This window comes from Choloepus didactylus, chromosome 13 (assembly GCF_015220235.1).
Source record: "Choloepus didactylus isolate mChoDid1 chromosome 13, mChoDid1.pri, whole genome shotgun sequence".
NCBI lineage: Eukaryota > Metazoa > Chordata > Mammalia > Pilosa > Megalonychidae > Choloepus > Choloepus didactylus.
In genome coordinates, this window is record NC_051319.1 from 51,272,329 (window position 1) to 51,293,456 (window position 21,128).

The 21,128-nt window shown below is 39.7% G+C and overlaps 1 protein-coding gene across 5 annotated transcripts in view; it reads right to left on the minus strand.

The window, feature by feature from the left end:
* LOC119508314 (neuronal regeneration related protein) overlaps window positions 1-19,597 on the minus strand; it is a 28,557-nt gene extending 8,960 nt beyond the window's left edge. Inside the window, exons 1-3 of one of the 5 annotated variants that reach the window (XM_037801950.1) lie at window positions 19,430-19,448; window positions 18,645-18,688; window positions 17,268-17,331 (exon numbers count right to left, since the gene is read on the minus strand). In XM_037801950.1, the coding sequence (XP_037657878.1) occupies window positions 17,268-17,270 (3 nt within the window). In that variant the 5' untranslated portion in view covers window positions 17,271-17,331; window positions 18,645-18,688; window positions 19,430-19,448. Of the gene's footprint in view, window positions 1-17,267; window positions 17,332-18,644; window positions 18,861-19,051; window positions 19,141-19,429 lie in introns of those variants that run through there. The other 4 variants (XM_037801949.1, XM_037801947.1, XM_037801948.1 and 1 more) reach the window with 4 other exon arrangements.
* Window positions 19,598-21,128: the final 1,531 nt, after the last annotated feature.

The window sequence follows — 21,128 nt, forward strand, 5'->3', positions numbered from 1 at the left end:
TCTGCAATGGACACTGTGTTAAGTTTTGGGGATTGCAAGAGGAGAAAAATAGTTCCTGCCTTGTAGGAGTACACAGTCTGGGGGTTGAGGGACAGCAGAGGAGATACACCCACAAAAAGACAATTTTAAAAGTCTGCTTTAAGAGCAATAAAAAATGTATAGGTAATGTCAAAGTAATAGTTGCTGGAACATGTAACAACAGACCAAAACAAAACAAAACCAACATGTAGCATAAAATCCAATAGTGCTGGCAACAGAGAACAGAAGAAATGGGTGTGACAGTGTGTAGATCCCGGAGGGCATTTGAAGGTTGTCAGATGCAAGCCAAGGAGGACACAATTGAAGGATTAGGGTGTGATGGACCCGAGGTTTCTGTGGGGAAAGCACCTCTTTGGCCAGGGGGCCTCTCTGCAGCTCGCAGTCACCAAAATAGTAACACCACAAATGTGAGCCCACAGGTGGCTGTGTCCTTGGTTTTCTAACTAGTTTAGAATACCAGGAACCAACAATGTCCCCGTGATTGACGCTTTCACATGCTGATAATAAATGGAACAAAAAGCAGAGATTTGTTGATTTGTCATTCTGGAGTCCATCTGTCCCTACTGGACATGGGACATGAACTGCTCATTCTTCTTGATACAAGTCAATTGATGCTCCAAAGATGGACACGTGGCTTGCACTGTATTCCATTCATTTATTTCTCTGGATTAAAGTTTTGTGTTTTTCATTAAGACCAATTAAGCTAACTTCTTCTTAAAATTTCACTGAGTTCTCCCTCTTTTGTTGTTGGTGGTGGTGGTTTGCGTCTTAGAAATGTAAATGCTCTGGGAAGTGCACACGTGCGTACCTCAAAATGTTGTTTTATTAACTAGGTAAGCCAAAGTTCACCTCCGTCTTCACAAGAGAAGCGTGTGTTCTTTTAAAAATGTCTTCCAAATATAAAATAAACCATTTTTTTTTAAATCTAAAGTACTGTTCTTCTAGAAGTCAATTACAAAATCAGAAGCCAGCTATACTTTCAACAATTAAGAATACATGAGTGTTTTTGGAAAATATAGAGGGAAAGGGAAATTTCATTGTATTAAATTGGGGAATATGCAAAGGTTTTGCTCAAATTCTAGGAAAAGCTGACGGTATAGGCTTGTCACTAAAATATATCAGTTAATGCAACTTTTCCCACAATGTTACTTTTATCATGATAGATACATATTTAGCTATCCATGAGCAACTCTTAGAATTAATTTTATATTTCCAAGGGTATTTAATATACTTAAATCCACTGTATATTTAAACACGTTTATGGTAAAAACATACTTTTTCCAACTGATTCTCTTTGATGGTTGGGTATTTAAGTTTTACTTATCTATCACAGCATACAAGTTGTGAACAAAATGTCCATGATTTGTGTGTGTGCGTGTGTGTTTATTTACAAGCTTATTTTACTCTCTGGACAATGTATCATGAAAAATTAGTTTTTTAGTTCTACAAGGCAATTAGCTTGCCAGTGAGTTTTACACGGTAAAAAACTATGATAAATGGCTGACAATTAGCACACTAACATTGGGGGGAAAAAAAACTGGGGAAATCAGAGACCAGGCCTCTAAAGTCCTAAAAAGTATGCAAATTAGACGATTATTTAAATTCTTTTAACCCCTTTTAAATTTTTAATTTCAAAGCTTGCTATTTAATTTCCAAAAGCATGGTCCACCTAAAGAAGCAATCTAAATGTTCCTTGGCATTTTTTCCTATGACTTCCACTATAGTGCATGTGAAATTTGAATTCTATCTATTTATTACCTGCTTCTAAATTTGTATTTTTCCACTGTTCATCTGATGTCTTTGTCAACATTTCACTGGCAACTGTTCTATGAGAATGATCCTGAAAGACAGGGTCATGTCTTTATTCAGAGCCCAAATACACCATATAAATGTATGTTGCTTACTTAATTGGTTAACATACCTTCTCAGAAATCTGCCAGGAAGCCTTGGTGAGACTACAATTGAATGATGTCATATGTCACCTGATTTGGTTGTTAATGACTGTATCTATATTATTACTCTCTCTCTCTCTCTCTCTTTAGGGGGTCCTGTGTCCTGAAAGAATGCACGATTGGCCCTTTTATGACTGAAGGAGGATGGGTGTCCATCCTCTGCAATTGGGAAAGCTGATTAGGGCAGCAGGTGTCTAACCTGCATAATTAATTCTCTTTTTGCAACAACGGGGTGCATTTCACAATCTCTGCCAATTAAACAGTGTGTCTGCATCTATACATGTTCTATTCAGCCTAATTGGCTGGGAAGTTGTGAAACCCTGTCCTGAAATACAAGGAGAATTTATGCGCACATACATGCAATTCATTTCTGCAAATAGTCTTTGAAGTGTTGCTATTAAGAACCTCCCTCAAAAGGCACCCTGCTCCCAGGTGTTGCTCGGTCGGGTGAGAGAGCAGAATGTAAATCAAAACCATAAATGAGTTGCAAGGATCATTTTCACCAAACAGCATTACATCAAAGACAAGATGTTGCCAAAAGATGATGCACTGAGCTTGTCTCTCTAGAGACCTAGTCTTAGAGATCTGCCTAACCCCGTGAATGCTGCTTGGAGATGAACCACGTTGTGGAGGAAATGCATTGCACCAGAAAACAAGAAGATACAGAGGCAGAACTTTGTGCCATGCAGATAACTTACATAACCTCTGCACACTGTGGAAAGCAAAATAAAAGTTTAGTTAATGCTTAAGTTGGCAAACATTCTGATTTGGAAACTAAATGGAACATGCACTGACCTAATATAAACACACACACACACACACACACACTCTGAGACAGAAGCTGGCTGCAGTTAACAATGGGTAATTACAGAGGAAGCATTGTGTGCGCTTATTCCACAGGGCCTTCATTTCTGCACCTGACTATTGTGCTCAACACACATAAATGCCCTCCCGCTGGAGAGGAAAGAGTGGCCTTTGTGTCTCTGCTGTGTTACAACACCTGCTGACATTCTGGGAGTTTCCATGGCCTGACAAGTCCTTGAACATGCAAAGTAGGAGGAGACAAATGTGGTTCAATAAGGAAGACAATGATAACTCACAAGCTGGCATTAGCTTTGCTTCAGTTACATGTGCTCACTGTGGGCACAGAAAATGCTGTCCAGGTTTCATTACTATTATGTAGCAGATTATGTTACTGTACATCATTACATGTCAGACAGGCAAAAGATTTATAATTTTTTGTGCCTGAAACAACCTATGTAGACTTTTATAGTGGAATCCTCTAAACTCATTCTGCTCACTGTGCAGCCATCCTATGGGCCAGTGATGAATATGTGGGAACCTCGCAGCTGTGGAATTTTATTTCTAGATTTCAACTAGGCACTGAAAGGAAAAGGAAATCTCCTTGCTGGCAACCCAATGAATGTGTTTACATGTGAAATTAATCATCAGCACAAAGCGCTTTCACAGTCACTCTGTTCCACAATACAATATTCTGCTTGTTTGGCTGCTGGGTCTTTTAAAATTTGATTTCTAAGAATAACAGGAAAGACTTCCAAGGGTAGCAAAAAAATCAAGTCAGAAGCAAACCACAATAGGTTAACATTATCTGACTTTTCTTTTTTACTTCTATTTACATAAATCGTTCACTTCTATTTACATAAATCGTTCACTACGGGAGTGTCCAGGGCTTTGATGGTGGATGGTTCAAGGCAAGGCGCAGCAGCAGCTGGCTAATTCCTGCGCTGTGAACCCCGAGGTCAGCTGCAAACATTCGTGCTGTGCAAACGCCTCCTCTCATCCCAGCCTCATTCCTTTCCAATAGGAACATGCTTAGCACAAAGCAATCCACCTAAAGACTCCATAATTCCAAAAAAGGGAGTTACTGATCGAGGAATTCTCAGATTTCTGCCAAGCCACCCTCCCTCGGCTGGAGGTCAGCCTGGTACAGCAATCACAGCCAACTTGTGGACTAGACTCAAGGAATTAAGATCAACATTTCAAGTCTTGACTTTTAATAGATGATTTTTCTTTTCAGCAATGAAGACAAAACAAAGACAAGACAGCTGATAGCCCAAAGTAACCCAGGAGAACAAGTAGAAGAAGGAAGCCTGGAATCAAATTTCACCAGTACTAGCTAAGACGAGACTTTCCAAACAAAGGGGGAAAAAAATAAAGCAGCTTTCAAAACTCTGCTTTGAGATTATGCAGTGTGTGAATGAACAATAAGTAAAGGCCACAATACAAGATATTTGCCCTTTTCAGCAGAAAAAAAATACTGTCCTTTGCTAACTTGCAGTAAAAAGGCCCCTCAGGCAGTTAAGCACAGCATAAGCTTTTTCTTGCCCCATTGACCTCAACAAATATGTTCATCAAAATCTCTTACCTCCCTGGAGTGGAACAAGAGTAAATATTTACTTAGCACATCTGAATTCTAAATCTGGACCACCTTATTCCATTATATAAACTGGTTTCTATTTGTAATCAAGAAATTAGCAATAAACATCGCATCTTGTGTTGTTTTATCTACTTCTATGATACATGGAAAAAAAAAACCTTGAATACTAATTCTATCCTATGTCCCAGCACATCAAACTACAATTGTGAATTTCTGAACTGTATTCTTTGCCACGAATGAGAGTAATGCTGTTGATAATGCTTTCCATACTAGCCCATCTGGAGGAGTGGGGCTTTTTCCAAGCACATTCCAGACATTAATAGGAAGTATTTAGACTTTAGACTTGCTTTCATTAGCTGGTTCAAATAATTTTAGGCATGCTGGATTTCACCTTCAAACAACAACAGTAAGTTGATCTTAGGTCACCCAGAATGCGGTATTTTTCTTTCCTCCTATCCTAAAATTACTGTACTATCCAATAACATCTTATTAAATTTTTTGTCACTAACATGGAAAATGAATATGCAAAAAATCAGGAGTTCCTTTGTTAAAACCTTCACTTAAAGGCTAGTGAGCAATTATTTATTTATCTAGATGTAAGGATTTTGGATTTTTCTTGATCTGTGTAAATGATAAGATAGCCAACTGCTCTTGAGGAGGTTGAAGACATTTCAAAGCATTTCTCTTGTTGACATGTGCGAGACTTGAGTTTTCCAGAAAGTCTGCATTTTCTCCCAGAGTGCTCATTCCAAAAGAAACTATTCACTCTTTCCATCAATGCACTCTCTTCTGCTGGCAGCTGCAAACCCCTGAGCCTTTAGCAAAAGTCATTTCACAGTTCAATGCTTGTCTTGCACTGTCCTGGTCATTTAAAGACTGATATCGCATCAACAGTAAACAGCACCATAGTGAACGACTAAGATGGGGGAGGGGGAGGGGAGTGGTTTCTACTGGGGGATGATGTAAATTAAAATTGGTTTAAATCAGAGGCTGGCTCATTATCTTATAAGAATTTTGGCTTAAACACAAAAAGTAAAAAAAAATAGCCAGATCTGTGTCAACATGCTGTAAGCGCTCAGGTTAAAGAGAGGCCACTAAGAGGCTGTCTTCAATGAATAGTGACAAAAAACCAGAAGTACAAGAGGAACAGAATAAGATAGGATGGATGTGCCCCTGTATTCCACCCCGGTTTGCAACCCCACTGGGTGGAGCAAAGTTTGATTCCAGAGATGACTTCTGATGGAATCTTTAGTCAGGCAGTGGGATGCAGAGAAGACCTAATAGGAGGAAGCCACCGACCCAAATCAGTAAGATGTTTCAAAACTAGGAGTTACTGAAAACACAAATGCCTCAACAGTTGTGAAGATAACTGCAAAAGAAATGCCAAATTAGGAGGCTAAGGTCCCTGGGGAAGAGATCACCTACGTTCTAAATGACGTTAAGAACTGGAAACCTAGGCCTTCATTTCAAGTCCTGACTGCTAGTCTATTGTTGGAAACTTCAACCTCCTAATTGTTTTTTCTTTTCCCTTAGTCTTTCTTTCATTGTAAACTAAATAGCAACACTACATGTCACCGAAGAGAGAGAACTGTGAGCAATACACCAGGGTTGTTGGAACCTGCACGGGCAGAGCATGTACATTTTGGGACCCTCAGTTTTCTGTGGAAATGCATCCTAGAGTTGGTTATGATTTTTCTTTAATTTTAGGAATGTTTTTCAGGTGCACTCATTGAATCCTCAGGGTGTGGTTGCAAGGATGAAATGAGGCAATATATGTAACGTGCTTACAACAGGGTCAGGCACATAGAAACTGGATCTGTGTTCACATCATTGTCATCACCCTCACATTTAACAGATGAGCAACCTGAGGGAGAGTCATCAGGGGACCTGCAGAAAGTCACACACCTAAGAAATGGATGAGCTAAGATGCAATCCCAGCCTCTCTGCTCATGGAACACAGTCTCTGAATACAGCTTTTTCTACTATTTCCCCACATTTACCCGAAGTGCCACCATGAGGGCACCTAAGAGCTGGGTGTTGAGTGTCTTTTCTTAGTGCCCTTGTGATGAAATTTAGATGGATTTTTGACACCTACCGTCAAGAGTGATTTTCTCAAAAATATTATTTTGCTGCATGTGTTTCCCATAGATAGGTACCCTTCAACAATAACTTACCAAAAAACAAAAACAAAAACAAAACACAATTAGCACTGTTTAAAGACACAGAAGGGTTTGCTTTCCAATGTCTATGTGTTGCTAAAGTCACTGAAGAAAGACCAGTCTTAGAGCTGCAATTCTGGCTTGGCTACATTAGGACTTTATGTCTAATTAAACCCAAATAGCACTGTTAATCACAGTTTTATCTTATTCCAGTTTTCCCTGGAAGGAAATGTTTCAGCGCAATACAAATATCTGGTAATCACTGCAGCTAATTACACAGGGCATTTGTTGAGAAACCAAATTGTTTTAATATGACCCCCAAATGAACTCTCAAACAACTCCTTCTCAGATGGACAGCTGATGGACAGTGTAACCCAGAATATCTTTCTCTTTCATCAAATGCACTTCAAATCATGTTCACTGTTACTTTATTTTTTAAAATTTTAGTTTAGACAATTTAGAACTGCTTAGTTCAAAGAGAATTAAATTCCTATCTTTTTCAATGATCTGCAGTACGCAAATCACACACTGCATAAAAATATAAAATGATGCTAACTGACGGGAAGAAAACACTCATTAAACCAGAGAGACAGTATATAAACTACTAAAAAGAATAACTAAAAAGGAAAATAAATTTAATCTGACTCCATATGGAAACTTTTGATCAATGTATTAAAATAAAAGTAGTTTTAAACACACACAAAAAAAAGGAAATACAGAGATGGAATAACAAGCCAATTGTTAATTACTACAATCAAGAAGATATCAAATAGCAAGTAATAAGGTGAGCAATATTTGAGCCTCAGATTACATACAAAGTACAATATTCAATCACAATCAAAGATGAGGTGTCCCTGTGGTTTTGTCTAAACAAGGTAAGAACAGCTGATCAGTTTAGTAAAAAAATCCTGTTAAACATCAGAGCAATTGTTTCTATGATGCCAAAGAAGAGATTTAATTGAATGTGTGAATGAATTGATTGGGACGGTATAGACAGGCGTCATAAAACAAAATCAAGGTTTAAAAAGCAGACCTCATGGAAAAAAAAAAAAAGGAAAAAGAATAGGCTTAATGAAGATTAAATAAAAAAATGTGGAAACTTGGCTCCCAGACCTGGATAATATTAGAACAATTTAAGATTCCACTATCAAGGAATCAACAAAATATCCAAGGGCCACAGCATTTCATGATGTATAATTAGACCCAAATCTCCACAGAGCAGTGTGAAATGGAGTCTCGGTTTTGGTCAAAAGCATCCAGGTTTCAGAAACAGTCAAATCCAGATAACTAGGACTAAAATTATGAAGATGAGAAGGGCTCAGAGAAGATGTGAGCAGAAATTTTGATCCTGTATTAACTGACTTGGTTGGGTAATCTCAACCAGTTAATCAATCAAGGAGTGTTTACCAAGTACTTATTTTCTGTGGGGTATTGAATATTTGGTAGGTACCTTTCAATCCTATAGAGTGAGCACCTTATCAAAGATTATGTCCCATTAGTTCAAGCTGGAACTGCCAAAGTAGCAAAGAAACAGATTTTTTTCAAAAAGGTTGTTAAAGCTAAGCCATCAAATCCTGGCAAGTCTAGTCAGAAAAGAAGTGGGCTAGTTAATATAACTCATCTTCCCAAATTCTAATTCTCTTAACCATACCACAACTTGAAATTCCTTGATAATACATGCTTTCAAATAGCAGGTCATTCCCTGCAACAGCAATCATTCTTTCAGCCAGTATTAAGTCCCTACAAATGCAGCAGGCAGTAGCCTAAGTGCTCAACCAAGTGCTGCCAAATCCACATGGCACCAGGATATAGTGAGATTCAGCAAATGCCTGGAAAATCTGCACAAGGAGAACTGGCTTTCAGATCATTTTCGTTCCAATAAGCCCTTTGGGTAACTTTTGTTATCATGATTTAATGAAAGGCATCAAACAGTACTTGTTGGAAGAAGCGCTTAGTAACACACCCCTATTTGGGCTCAATGTCATGTTTAAAAGTATGTTAGTCAGTAAGTTTTGTCCACCTAATTACTGACATTTTTTCCTTGACAGTTCTGAATGCTGGCTGCCAAAACAGCAGCATCTCCTAATTTCTACTTTCTCCTGCCCCAAAATAGGTTCCATATCAGACACCAAATTAATCCAGTAAGTGTCCTCAAAATGCCTGGACTCATTTTAAACAAAACACCTCTTGTAGATTTCTCTCTGTTTAGCCACTGGACAGTAGTACTTTTCCCTGCTGGAACTGTACCAAACACAATTCAGCCAGGAAGACTGTTACCTGCCCCAGTAATCAAAGGACAGTGGAGTGTGATGGTGATCTGAGTAAAGGCTGGAGCAGAGAAGGCAGAAGAGCTAGAAGTGGGCAAACATGCCAAAACGTCTGTGCACATTATGAATCTCCCTCTTGTTTTAATTACCCATTGGTATGAGTCTTTGGCTCACCATTTTTATTGGCAAGGACTCTTCAGCTATTCTTTCCTTTCCAATCAATGGTCCCAGTTCGCAATTTCAGCTTAAAAGTGGCAAACAGACCTTCCTTTCATTAGCCATTTGCTTTTGTGCGTCTTTTCCTTCTCCTCTTCAAACATTAGTTATATTTGCATTTTACTCTAAGAAAGTAAGGATGAACACTAAATGAAGCATTAAATTTAGATTGTGAAAAAATTTAAGGGTTTAAAAATCTAAAATTCAGTGTTTAAAAATATCTCCATCCAGATAATCATAACACTTTTAAGGCAAAAAGCTGAAACTGGAAACCATTCTAAGTTAGTTAGTAGCAATAATTTACTCAAAAGATTTCATTACCTTATGAAACCAGAGCAGATTTTGCTGTTAGGACTGCCTAAATCAGATGGCTGAGAGAGGAACTCTGCCACCTGCTGGAAAAACACCATTAATAAACTAGTGTATAATGGCGCTTCAGCCAACGTTTTGGAGCTGGTGACTTTACCCTAAAATGAGAGTACTCCTTTGGCAGACCATATCAAATTAATTTTCTGAACTCTTTCAGGTCTTCTTCTACCTAAAGGGGCATAAAAGAAGTGAGTACAGAATTTATGGGTCATTTTTTTTTTTTTTGGTTGTAGGCTTAGATTTCACTCACCTCCCAAGAAAATGTTCAGAGGGGCTTTTCAGCTATAAATTCATAATCTGTGTGTGGTCATCTCATTTCCTAGACCACAAGCTTTACAATGAACTGTCTTGGTTTTGCAAAGTGTCAGGCCTTTACTGGTTGTAATCCCAAAGTGGACCACCTGGTTCTGCCCAGAAATGCCAGATCTCCATGTACCTATGACCATTGACTCATTCATTCATTCCACAGAACTTTATAGTACACTGAGGATGTGTCAGATCCTGGAGCAGAGATCAGACTGGTTCATGGATATGGGCTCTGTTCCAAGGGCCCATTAGAGCCTGTCAATGAAGGTTAGGGTTTCCTTCCACTTTATTGAAAGAGAACCCTAAACAAAGTCACTAGCTGGTCACAAGTTCCCTCTCAGTGATGAAACTTATCCATATCTGAATTCACCCTTTTGCTGATAAAGGAAAAGCAAAAGAGAAGGCATCATAACGTCAACTGTGACCAAAAAGAAAGGGTAATGTTCAGTTACTAGGGGGTCAGTGTTTTTTTTTTCAAGTTTACATTCTTGGAGGATAGAAACGCAAGCAGAAATAAGCCCACTGCAAGCAGAATGTTATAGGTGTGACATGTGTACAGAGGAGCATAAGATTATTTCCACTGGATGTACTGGGGGAGGGAGGAGGTGTTAATGGAAGAGATTCACAGAGGAGCTGTCATTTAAATTCAGTCTTGAAGAATAGCTTTATTTCGTCAGAAGGTGCCTTCTTTCCAAGACCTGGTAAGTAAAGGCACAGAAGGAGGGAACCTGGGGCACATTTAGAATAACAAGTAGTCCCTCAAAGAAGATATATTCCATAGTGGCTAGAAATAAAGTATTAGTTCATATAATGAAACACAGGCATGGCTGCCAAGTCACAGAAATCAAATATAGGTCTAAACACCGCAGTTGAAAATATTATTTAGAAGCATGGAGTGGGAGAAAGCATAAAGAATTCAAGGAACAATGTGCTTACCTTTATCACTTTTACTGACAGACTTAGGGTTAAAGTCCAACCTCATCCAAAGGGACTAACAGAGCTAGTCAAATAATCCCATGTTGAAAATCTCACAGGTGATGCATTTTAAGATGGGATTCTGTGCTCTTCCAGAAGAAATTCCAGAAAAGCCCTCCTGGACTTGGTTTTCCCCAACTTCTGTGTACCATGTGATGAGATTCCCTTTAGACGGTCACCAGACTATCAACTAAATTAGTAACAGCCTTTAGGCTTCCAAACGTAAACAATTTTATGATGATGATGTAAGTGTTGGCTTGAACACTGAGTATATCTGGCTAATCAGGAAGAAGTGGAGACAGAAGCAGCTGGGCACATGTGGCTGCAACCCATGAGCACATGGCTACACCCAGTCAGGCTCGTAAAAAGGAAGCGTGTGCCTCCTTTCAGGGCAGCCTGCACAGGAGCAACACCCTCTCTGGCCACTGCTGCACCTGCTGGGATTTGTCGATGAAAGTGCTGCCACTTTCTGCAGAAGAAGAGGATAAACAAGCTCCTGTTCTCTTTCCAGTTCCTTCTAGCTAGGGACCTCCCTTCTCTTCACCACCCCACCCCAGGCTGAGGGGAATAGGAGGGAGTAACAAAATAAGCCGTACACGTAACAGGAAAGCGTATGTGAATGAATGTGTGTTCTTTTCCATTAGGCAAAATCAAAAGGCCAAGAGGAAATTAAAAATAAAGACAAAGAACCTGAAACAGGTTAGTGACCTGAGTGAGGGCCATCCTAAAATGCCTGTCTGCTCAGTGGCTTCCTATTGCTTAGCACATCAAGTCCTTAACATCTACATCTAGTTTTTGAGGTCTGTCACTCGACAGCAGAGGCCCTAAACAGTGTGCAAGATTTCCCTATGTGCTCACTCTTGCACACAGACCTTTCTAATGTATTTATTCCCTTTACCTGGTATAAGTTTCTCTCTCATCTAAATCTCTCCCAATATTCTTAATTCTCCACTCACTCAATATCTATTAAGGACTGGTACTAAGACCTAGGGATAAAAAGGCTGCTCTCAAGGCACAAATAGTCCACTTCAAGGTTTCAAATTTTGTGCTGACTGCAATCAATTGTTAATGGATTTCTGGAGCACTATTTTGAGGATTTTGAATTAGTAATAATGAGTGTCAAGGTTGACTAGCAATGCCTGCCACAAGTGTGGGAGATAAAGGTGGAGGCATGTGTATTTGCCATCTTAGTTCTTGCCTAATTTCTCCCTCCCTAATAAAGTTTTCCTCTACTATCCCCATGCCCCCCAAATATCACTCTTCCGCATCTTATTATTTAGCACTAGATACATGGTCTTACATAGTTTGTTAGCTTTGTCATGCATGCTAGTCTTCCTTCCACAAGCAAAATATAAATCCACTGGGGCGTAGAAGCCAATGCTTCTTGTAGAGTGCAAAGAACTAAGCACAAATAAAATGCTCAAAAAAATACTTGTTGCTCAACTGACCTGGGAATAGATGCATTCTACTGCTAATTCTTGTCATTCTCTTCTTCAGTATTTTCAGGCATGACACTCTTGTGTTCTTATCATTATCATAACAGCATAGAATTCAATTACACTGGAACTAAGCGAGGCTCCAGAGTTCTAATACTGGGTGCAAAGCTTCTCCTAGATCAAGAAGGTGATTTTTACGGCTGTAGGAAAAGCTGCTGTGACTTTAAGTACAATAGGTAGTTCAAACCCAGAGCACTGGCTTCACATCATATTGCTCAGCGTGTGGCTAGGAAAGCTGGTAAAGGTGAGCTGGAAAAGGTGACAGTACAAGCCACTTTTGGCAAGTGGCACACTTTATGACTTAACCACAATTTTTTTCTCTTATTAACGAATAATGGAGAATAATTTGCCGTGAAAACTAAAATCACCTTCATTTCAGCTTCCTTGCTCTTTAGAAGGAGAAGCTAAGGATACAAATTATTTCTAGTTTGCCAAAATCAAACATGATTAAATCATTAAGGATGAATAGAAAAATGTCCAACAATACATATTAGCATGCATAGACCCAATATTTACTGAACCCCTAACACATATTTAGTACTTTACTGATTACGATATATGAAGTTTATAAACCCTCTGGAAGCCTATAATTCAGCTGGACAAGGAAAGAAATGCATATGACTCAACTAACAAATAAAGCAGAAGAGCACATTCTAGTGCTACACCTGGGTTAATACCATGTCACTGCTACTAATGACTGAATTTATACTCACAATTTAGTCGAGAGCCATGTTAATGCTCAAGCCTCAAACCATTGGGGCTGCTAATACTTGTCATGCACTAGCAGCCCAATTTCAAGATCACAGCTATTTTTTAAACCATTGAGATGAAAAATTCTTGACACTGTCCCTAGAAAATAACCATTTCAGATAAATTTAGACCTACTAAATGATATTTTTAGCAATAATAATTTCTATAGATGTGGACTGAGGTGTATGATTAACCTGTTTTCCAGTTCAAAGCAGAGCAGCAGTTTAAAATTGGAGTCTTGTAATATATCTTGATCAACCACGATGACATATTCCAAATACATTTGATACATTTTCCTCCAGGATGTTCAAATTGGATCTGCTGGCAAGACTTACATAGACCTAGTCTTTTCCCGTGTCACACAGGAATTATACAGATAATTCTGGCAAATACTTCCCACTCCCACATCACTCCAGCAACATTCTGAATTACCAAGATGAATCAGATGAAATCAAGGCATTTTTTTAGCACACTTATTCAGATAATTATCTCAACTCTCCATTTCACTTTGGCTGGGAGGATATGGCTTTAAAAGACTTTCCATTCAGGAATGGCTCTAAGAAGGAAAACAATGCAGGACTGAGGAAGCCACACACATTTTACTCCAAGACTCCCTAATCAGATGCATTGGAATGCCAGTTCAGGTCTTTAAGTGAACCAGGCAGAGGAATACTTAACTTGTCTAAAACTCATCACCCAGGGCTTACTCATTTGGTTTACCAAAGTGGCTTGCACATTTTAGAAGTAGTTTTTAAAATTAAGTGGATGCCTGCAGTGTATATATGACTATCTGTTGTACTGGATTTACATACAACTTTTTAAGAACTGTATCGGTGAGGTACCATGAAACATATTCTAGAATGATACTTTGCATGGTTTTTTTATTCCAAAATGCCTTCTCCTGCCTGAATTATCTATATAGCACAAGAGGAAGTGGACCTGGGGTTAAAACCAGATCCAACATCTCTACTGCCCTAATTCCCCAAACAATTCCCAATTCTCCCATTTGCTCTGTGCTGGGAGGCCTGGTGAAAGAGAAGATAGTGACATCTAAAATTACCTTCCTAGGCCCTCTTTAGCATCTCCACAATCAAAAGTCACTGAGCAACCTGAGAATGTACATTCCAAAACCCAACAGCACAAGCTACCAATGGGCCTCATCACTCTCCAATCCTTGTCTTTCTCTTTGAACAAGGAAACCTTATGTTAATGGAGAGATTATTGAAAGAGTCTCCTTGTAAGCCCATGAATGCCATTTCACAGAATGTACAGAAAGCAGAGCTCTATGAGCAGGACAATGGAGTCAACTCATCTTTCTGTAAAGCATAGCATCAGTCTTAAACTGTTCCAATTCCTATGCCTGCTTAAACACAATGGGCCCATGCTTATGCTACTGTGAGTCTACTACATATATATACTCAGAGACAAGTTTACTGTGAAGGGGGTGGTCAATACTGGATTAAATCATTCATTTTTTCAAACTATTCAATATGGTCATTTACTCATTCTGAAATGTTTTCTCCTCATTGACACATGGAAAACAAATATATTTAAAATACCTAAGTAAATACCAAGGACACATATAAAATATAATCCTGGAAGTTATAATTTAGCAAAAGCCAAATATAAATTAAAGAAATGCTGAAGATTCCTGCAGACTCACAGTTTTAAGTGCAAAAAAAAAAAACAACTAGAAAAGGCATGTTTATTAGAAAACTTCAAAATCTGGGGAATGAGTTATTGAAGAGACTATTCTGGTTAACTAAAATACAGAAAACTATATGCAAAATTAAAACTTTTAACAGTATCCCTGAGTTGTACAATTCCAGCTGCCACTATACACACTGTAACCTAAGTAAATGGTACCCCCTGGGGTTGTGCACAGGAGGGTGTCATACACAGAGTACGATTGCTGCCTTGTGGAGTTGTACAAGGTGACTGTACTTTTTCATAATGCAGAAGTCACTCTGGAATTCTTGAGTGTCTCCAAATTATGGTTGTGAAACATCGATTATCATTTTCTGGTAGGAAAAAGCCTAAATATTGGATCACTGTATTTTGAATTCTAGAGTCTACTGGTTAATTTATTACACTGGAATGAGTTGATTATAAATTTGTGTTTGGAATAAACCTTTTCTTTACTAAACAGGGCAAACACGCTGAAATTAGATCTTTAGCGTTTTAAATTACGTAAATAGAAATATGCACTCAACAGAAAAGATAAGCTTATATTTTCTTTAGAAGTGGCCAGATGTTAAATCCACTGTTTCCCTAGCAGTAGTTGCTATTGTATATGTGCTAAGGTCTTCAAGTAAGCCAGTTGTAGAGATAAGCATAATAATTCTCATTCTAATCAAGGAAAGAATACAACTTCATTTTGCCAAAAAGAAGAAAGGAGGTGCAAGGCACCTCTAGTATCAGTTTAAAAAAAACTGAAACTTTTTTATATTGAAATGTGAAAACTTTTAAGAGCTCAGACCTCCTGCAACAAGAGAATTTCTAGAAAGTTACTTGGAATCACCTACAGACAATAACTGTCAGTGGTTTCATTTCAGGCAATGGGGCTTGTGCCAAAAGGGACTGACATCTTGATGAAAGGATCACTAAAAAGTTGTGAGATTTTTTTCATGAGTAAAAATCCTTCCAAGAACAACAAATTGTGATTTCCCATTCTGCCACCATACATACATGACAACTATAAGAAATTAACATGTAATAATAATTTGCATTTGTTTTTCTGCATTCAAATGGTTCCAATTTTCATTCTCCATTTTGGCACACGTGCTTGCCTTCTACAAAGCTCATTCCACTCACCACTACAGAAACATGATCTTACTCTTTGAGCTTGATCTATAGGGCTATTTTTGGCAAGGTCAGTGGTCATGTTTATGTTCAACCAAACTGGTCATCTGACATACTATAACATATGTGAAACAACATGGTGTATCTATGGGGACACGGAGTGTAAGGCTCTGGGGTAGAGAGCTAGAAAGCAAGCCAATGTGACCCAACACAGTAAAAGATCATTAAATAGACAAAAACACTTTACAGCAGTCCATTACACCACCATCCTATTACTCTATGGAAGTGGCTAATTAGGTATTTAATATGAAGTTAAGAACTCTTTGTACAAAACCCACTGATTAGTTTAATTTCATGTTCACCCCCTTTGCCCTTCTACCTCAAGTTTGTTAATTTTACTATTATCAAACCAAGTCCCTACAAGAACCTATTTTATTTGGTGCTTTGACACCCACCTGTTGAAATAATAGGTGAAGGATGTGCAAAAAAATAAAAATAAAAAGATTACTTGTTAATAAAATTCAAACCAAACTCATTTTACTTGCCTCTGATTCATTTTCTCCTTGGAAGCTTACACTTGGGTTGCTCTCAAAGAGAACATCAAGCAGATCAGATTCGATTTTGATTCATTAAATTCCACCCTCATTTAAAAGAAAAACTAAAACTAAATTTGGAAATCACACATTGAAAGTGGCAAAGAGTGTTTTAAAGAGTATAAACATCTGCACTAGGACATACTGTACTTAACTGAAAAGTTTCATGACATGTCTATTATATTTTTCAGTTGAACCTTATTTCCAAGAGGAAAGTTTTTATAAAAGATTCATATACTTACTCAGCTTTTTAATGTGTATTCCATCTATATCTTTCCTTAATCACTATTCCAACACTAAACTGTCTTCTCTGTGGATCATAAACCTTGTCAGAAATACTTACACTTTCATTTAGAGGTTAATATACTTGACTTTTAAAACTGAACAGATGTCTCTCATAAAGGTAGTAAATCAGCAAAAAATTAACACTAATTACATTTAAAACACAATACACAGGGTACATTACTATAAAAGTACACGTTTTTCATATATACTACTCTTAAGGAGAGCAGGTACTGTGGCTGTTTGATTAGTTGCACAGATACTGCTAATTTCTGGATAAGTTCTGGCTATGTCTAATGTAAGACACATTGCTTTGTTTGAGCCCTGATGCTGTCACCTCTTCCATGCATGTCACAACACGTCACTCTTCTTAAAGAACAGAATGTTTTCTGTTGTTTGAGTTAAATAAATCTTTACTTCTGAAAGAATAATTTCAGTATTCTATTCAAAATGACTGAAAATAAAAAAGATGTAATTCACCACATCCAATTCACACAAACTGCTATTTTGCAAAGCCCCTACACGCTGGAGATGGAAGCTTTTAAAGGTCAGATGGGGTAGGAACAATGAAGGGTTGAGGAGGGATGGTGGGTGGGTGATATTTATATGTACTAAACACTGATAAGAAGCTACTGAGAATTTCCTCCGATGACCAATTCTTACCATTTTGAGACTCTTAACAGTCTTGGGCTTGCACCCTCCCTCTCTTCAGTCCAGGGAGACCAACCTGCAAAATATGTTTAAATACAGTAGACAAATAGCCTCACCACATGTCAGCAAATGAAAACGGCCTCCTTAGACACTACAGACAAATAACCATTTTCCGAGGTTAAAATAAGTTACATGCAAATTACTCCAATCTCTGGGGTTTCTGAAAGAGCTGTCCAAGCCGTCTATAGGCTTAAATAGGGACAAAGGAATCCCTGGTACCTGGCTTTGCAGAGTCCCAGGCTATTCTTAGTGTTCGGTTCATCTTTAATTTGCAGGAGTTCAAACGGTTTAGCAACTTAAAAGTAGAACCAAGTGATAAAAATAGATTGTTTTCTGGCTGCTCTTTGTTCCCAGACATACTACTGGCAGTATATTTGCAATCAAGACAGCAGAATAGGAATCAGCCTTCCATCGTGTAGTGTAATGCCTCAGAGTGGATATTTTTGGAAATGGCACTGCATTACATAACCTTCCGTGTTTAAAAAAAAAAAAAAAAAACCTACACGGTGGGGGTGGGGGGGAGTCAGGAACAGTCAGGAATATACATCATAATGTCCTACTCCCTAAACCAAATAAACATATACATACTGCAGTGATTTTCCGCTCAGACTTTATGTCATAAGAACACAGTTCTTTTGTTAAGATAAGTTACAACAAAAATGAAGATGAATGGAGAAACTAAAAGTTCTCAAAAAGGGTATATAAGCTCTCAGAATATTCTTATGTTATTATAGACACATCCAAATGCAAATCAGGTTATCATCACCAAGAATAAAAGCATTTAACACCCCCACCCCCACCCCCACCCCCTGACAAAGTTTAGCTCCTTCATAAGAAAATGCAGAAAAAAGTGTTGCAAGATCCAATGCATGAAAAGACCCTCGGCGGCAGCGTTCAAAGAGTAATTAAGTGTAAGAATGGAAGGACACAAATTCAATTTACAAGGGGGGTGGGGTGGGGGAGCTTGCAAGCACCAAAGTGCATTTAATGCAAAGAGGCAAAACAGTTCCTAACAATGCTTTATGAACAAGAAGAAAGAACAAAAATTATCCACACCAACAAGCAAAAAACCCCACCCCTTCCCAAAAAGAATTCAATTCTCCCTCTCAACTTGTGCATTAGAAAAAGCCCAAGTTAAATTCTAGCCTTAACGCAGCAGGAACAAAATGCCAGAATTTCTCCAAGGTACACGCTTCAGCTCTTTACAATTTAGAGGGAAGAAGCATGAACTCTGCAGGGTTGAAGGGTCCAGCTAAGAGCAACGGCAAGGAATCGACACAAAAGAGAAAGCAGCGCTCCCGGCCGGGGATGGGAATGGCATATACTTACAGACAAAAGCCCCGCTCCCTGTTCACTCTCTCTCCTTTCTACACCTGAAACACAAATGTGGATGAAAAAGGGCATCATGCTAGAAAGACAGCTGGGGGAGGGGGAAAGGGAGGGGGAGGGGAAAGGGGTGGAGGAAGAGGAGAGAGGAGGGGGGAGGGAAACAAAACCCAAACCGGCTCCACTTCCAAGAAGTGCAGCCTCGGAAAAAGGAGGAGAGGAAGGTCTCCCTGCCTCGCTCTCTCTCTCCAAGTGTGTGTGTGTCTTTCTCTAAGAATGTCCCTCTACTCCTTGTCTCTCTCTCTCTGCCGCTGCTAGCGAACAATGAGCTAATTCTGATGGGGCTGGCGCAGTGCCAGCGCCCCAGCCTCGCTGCCACTGTGCTGCCGCCGCGGAGCCAGACTGCTTACTCGGCAGGAATCGGCAGCTCGGAGCCCCGTCGGCTAGCGGCCAACCCGCGCGCGCGCCCGGGCACCCCGCACCCCAGGCGCCCCGCCGCGTCGCCCCCACAGCGCTGCGCCGGGACCCTCGGGGAACAAAGCAGGCCTGCAGCTCGGCGCGCCGCTCCGGCCCCGCCCCGGGAGCACGGCGCGCACACACCCCGTCCCTGCCTCTCCCGCCCGCCGGACTTCTCCGCCTCGACGTGCGGTTGCTTTTCAGACAAATAAGGAGGCGGAGGAGGTGGTTTGGATGCGCGCCAGGCGTGAAGTCGGCCAGGGCGCTGCACAGCCCGGCGGTCCGCCAGGGCCGCGGGGAAAGGCGGCGCAGCCCATACTGTAATAATAAACCTGCAGCAGAGGGCATCTGAGGGAAAGAGGACGGCGACGGGCGGCAGCCGCCTTTCCTTTTATGTGCCTGTCTTGAGCGAAGCAGAAAATGGTGCCCACTGCGGCGCGGAGCCGCACACAGACATACAAAGAGCCGGCGCCGCACGCGTTTGCGCACGTCCCGAGGTCGGCCCCCGCCCCCGGGGAAGCCCAGGACCGGGAGTACCCCGAAGGTCGGACCCGAAAGGCACTGTGGCAGCGCGCGCGCGCACACACACACACACAGACCCAACATGCGCGCGCGCTCACACACATGCACACATGTGCACACACAGGCATGCAAGCAAGAGCCGCGGCCTGGCAAAGGCAGCCCAAGGCATTCTTCTGGTGCTTCCTTTTTACCTTCCTGAGGGTTTACCGCTGTCCCCACTTCTTGCGCCTCTGAAACTGTACTTAAAAAAAAAAAAAAAAATTAGGAATCGCTTCCAAAAAAGTGCTTTGCCATTTCTAATTTTTAAAATTTACTTTTCTTTTAAATTCTTTTCATAGTAATATAATAGCTCAGAATTTTGCTACAAACTCGAACAAATTGGCTTTGTTGCCAGTAATGCAGAATATCATTTTATGGTAACTGCAAGATGTTAAAGGGGAAGAGTATTTCCTAATTGAATTGCTTTGCCAAGAAAAAATAGAAAGGATCATAATGTCTTCTAAATTTGCCATCCACGTTTTACCTCTAATCATTGAAAGCAATGTTTTCCATTTTAACAAAGAAAATTAGAAAGGGGAAAGACCTTACATAACTAATTTCTTCAACATATATTTACAGAATGTCTCATTTTATTTTCAATTTAAGCATACTGCGTATAGAAACAGCAAATTGTAAAAGGAAAATTTTTACACTCATAATTCTAAAAGAATAAATTTGCATAAATTAAATTCTCAATAAGCTGTTGTTAGGACTATAGATCACCTTTGTCTTTCACACCACAAAATCCACTGCAGCAGCAAATACCTATTAGACTGTCACTGGGTGTGATGTTTGAGAAGCCCACTAGGAGCTTCCTTGAATTAGTCTAAAACATCACAGTCATTTTCCTGCAAAAAAACTTATCTTGGGTCCATTGCCAAGAACAAAAGGGAGAGACAAAACTCAACAAATCTTGCCGATAACCTTCAGGGCTAGTGTTCACCTACCAGGGAAGTGAAGTGAAGGAAGGAAGCGGAAGCGAAGGAAGGAAGGTCTGGGGAGTAAGCTGGGTGGTGGGAGTTACAGAGGCCCTGAGGTTGCTTCTGTGCTTCTAGCCCCAGCAAGTTGGTCAAGGGCAGCTCAGAATGGATATCATTAATAGTCATGTTGGTGACAGGCTGGAAAAGAAACCCAAGGAGTTATGACAACATTGAAGACTACCAAAAATCTGTCCCAGGAAGATATTTTTTAAAGTTGCTTCTGCAAGGAAACACACACACACACACACACACACACACACACACACACACACACGCACAGGCTTTAGTGTTTATGCAAAACTTACCTAAGATACACCCTCAACACATGGGAAATTTGGAATTTATTAGGTGTTTATCTTTCTTCATTGCAACCACAGACATTCAGGTGACATTGATTTTTAAGAAAATAAGAACACTGGTTCTCTTCACCTGTTGTGTTCCAGACAATGTTAACAATCCAACTATCCAAGAAACATTATTGAGCCCATTC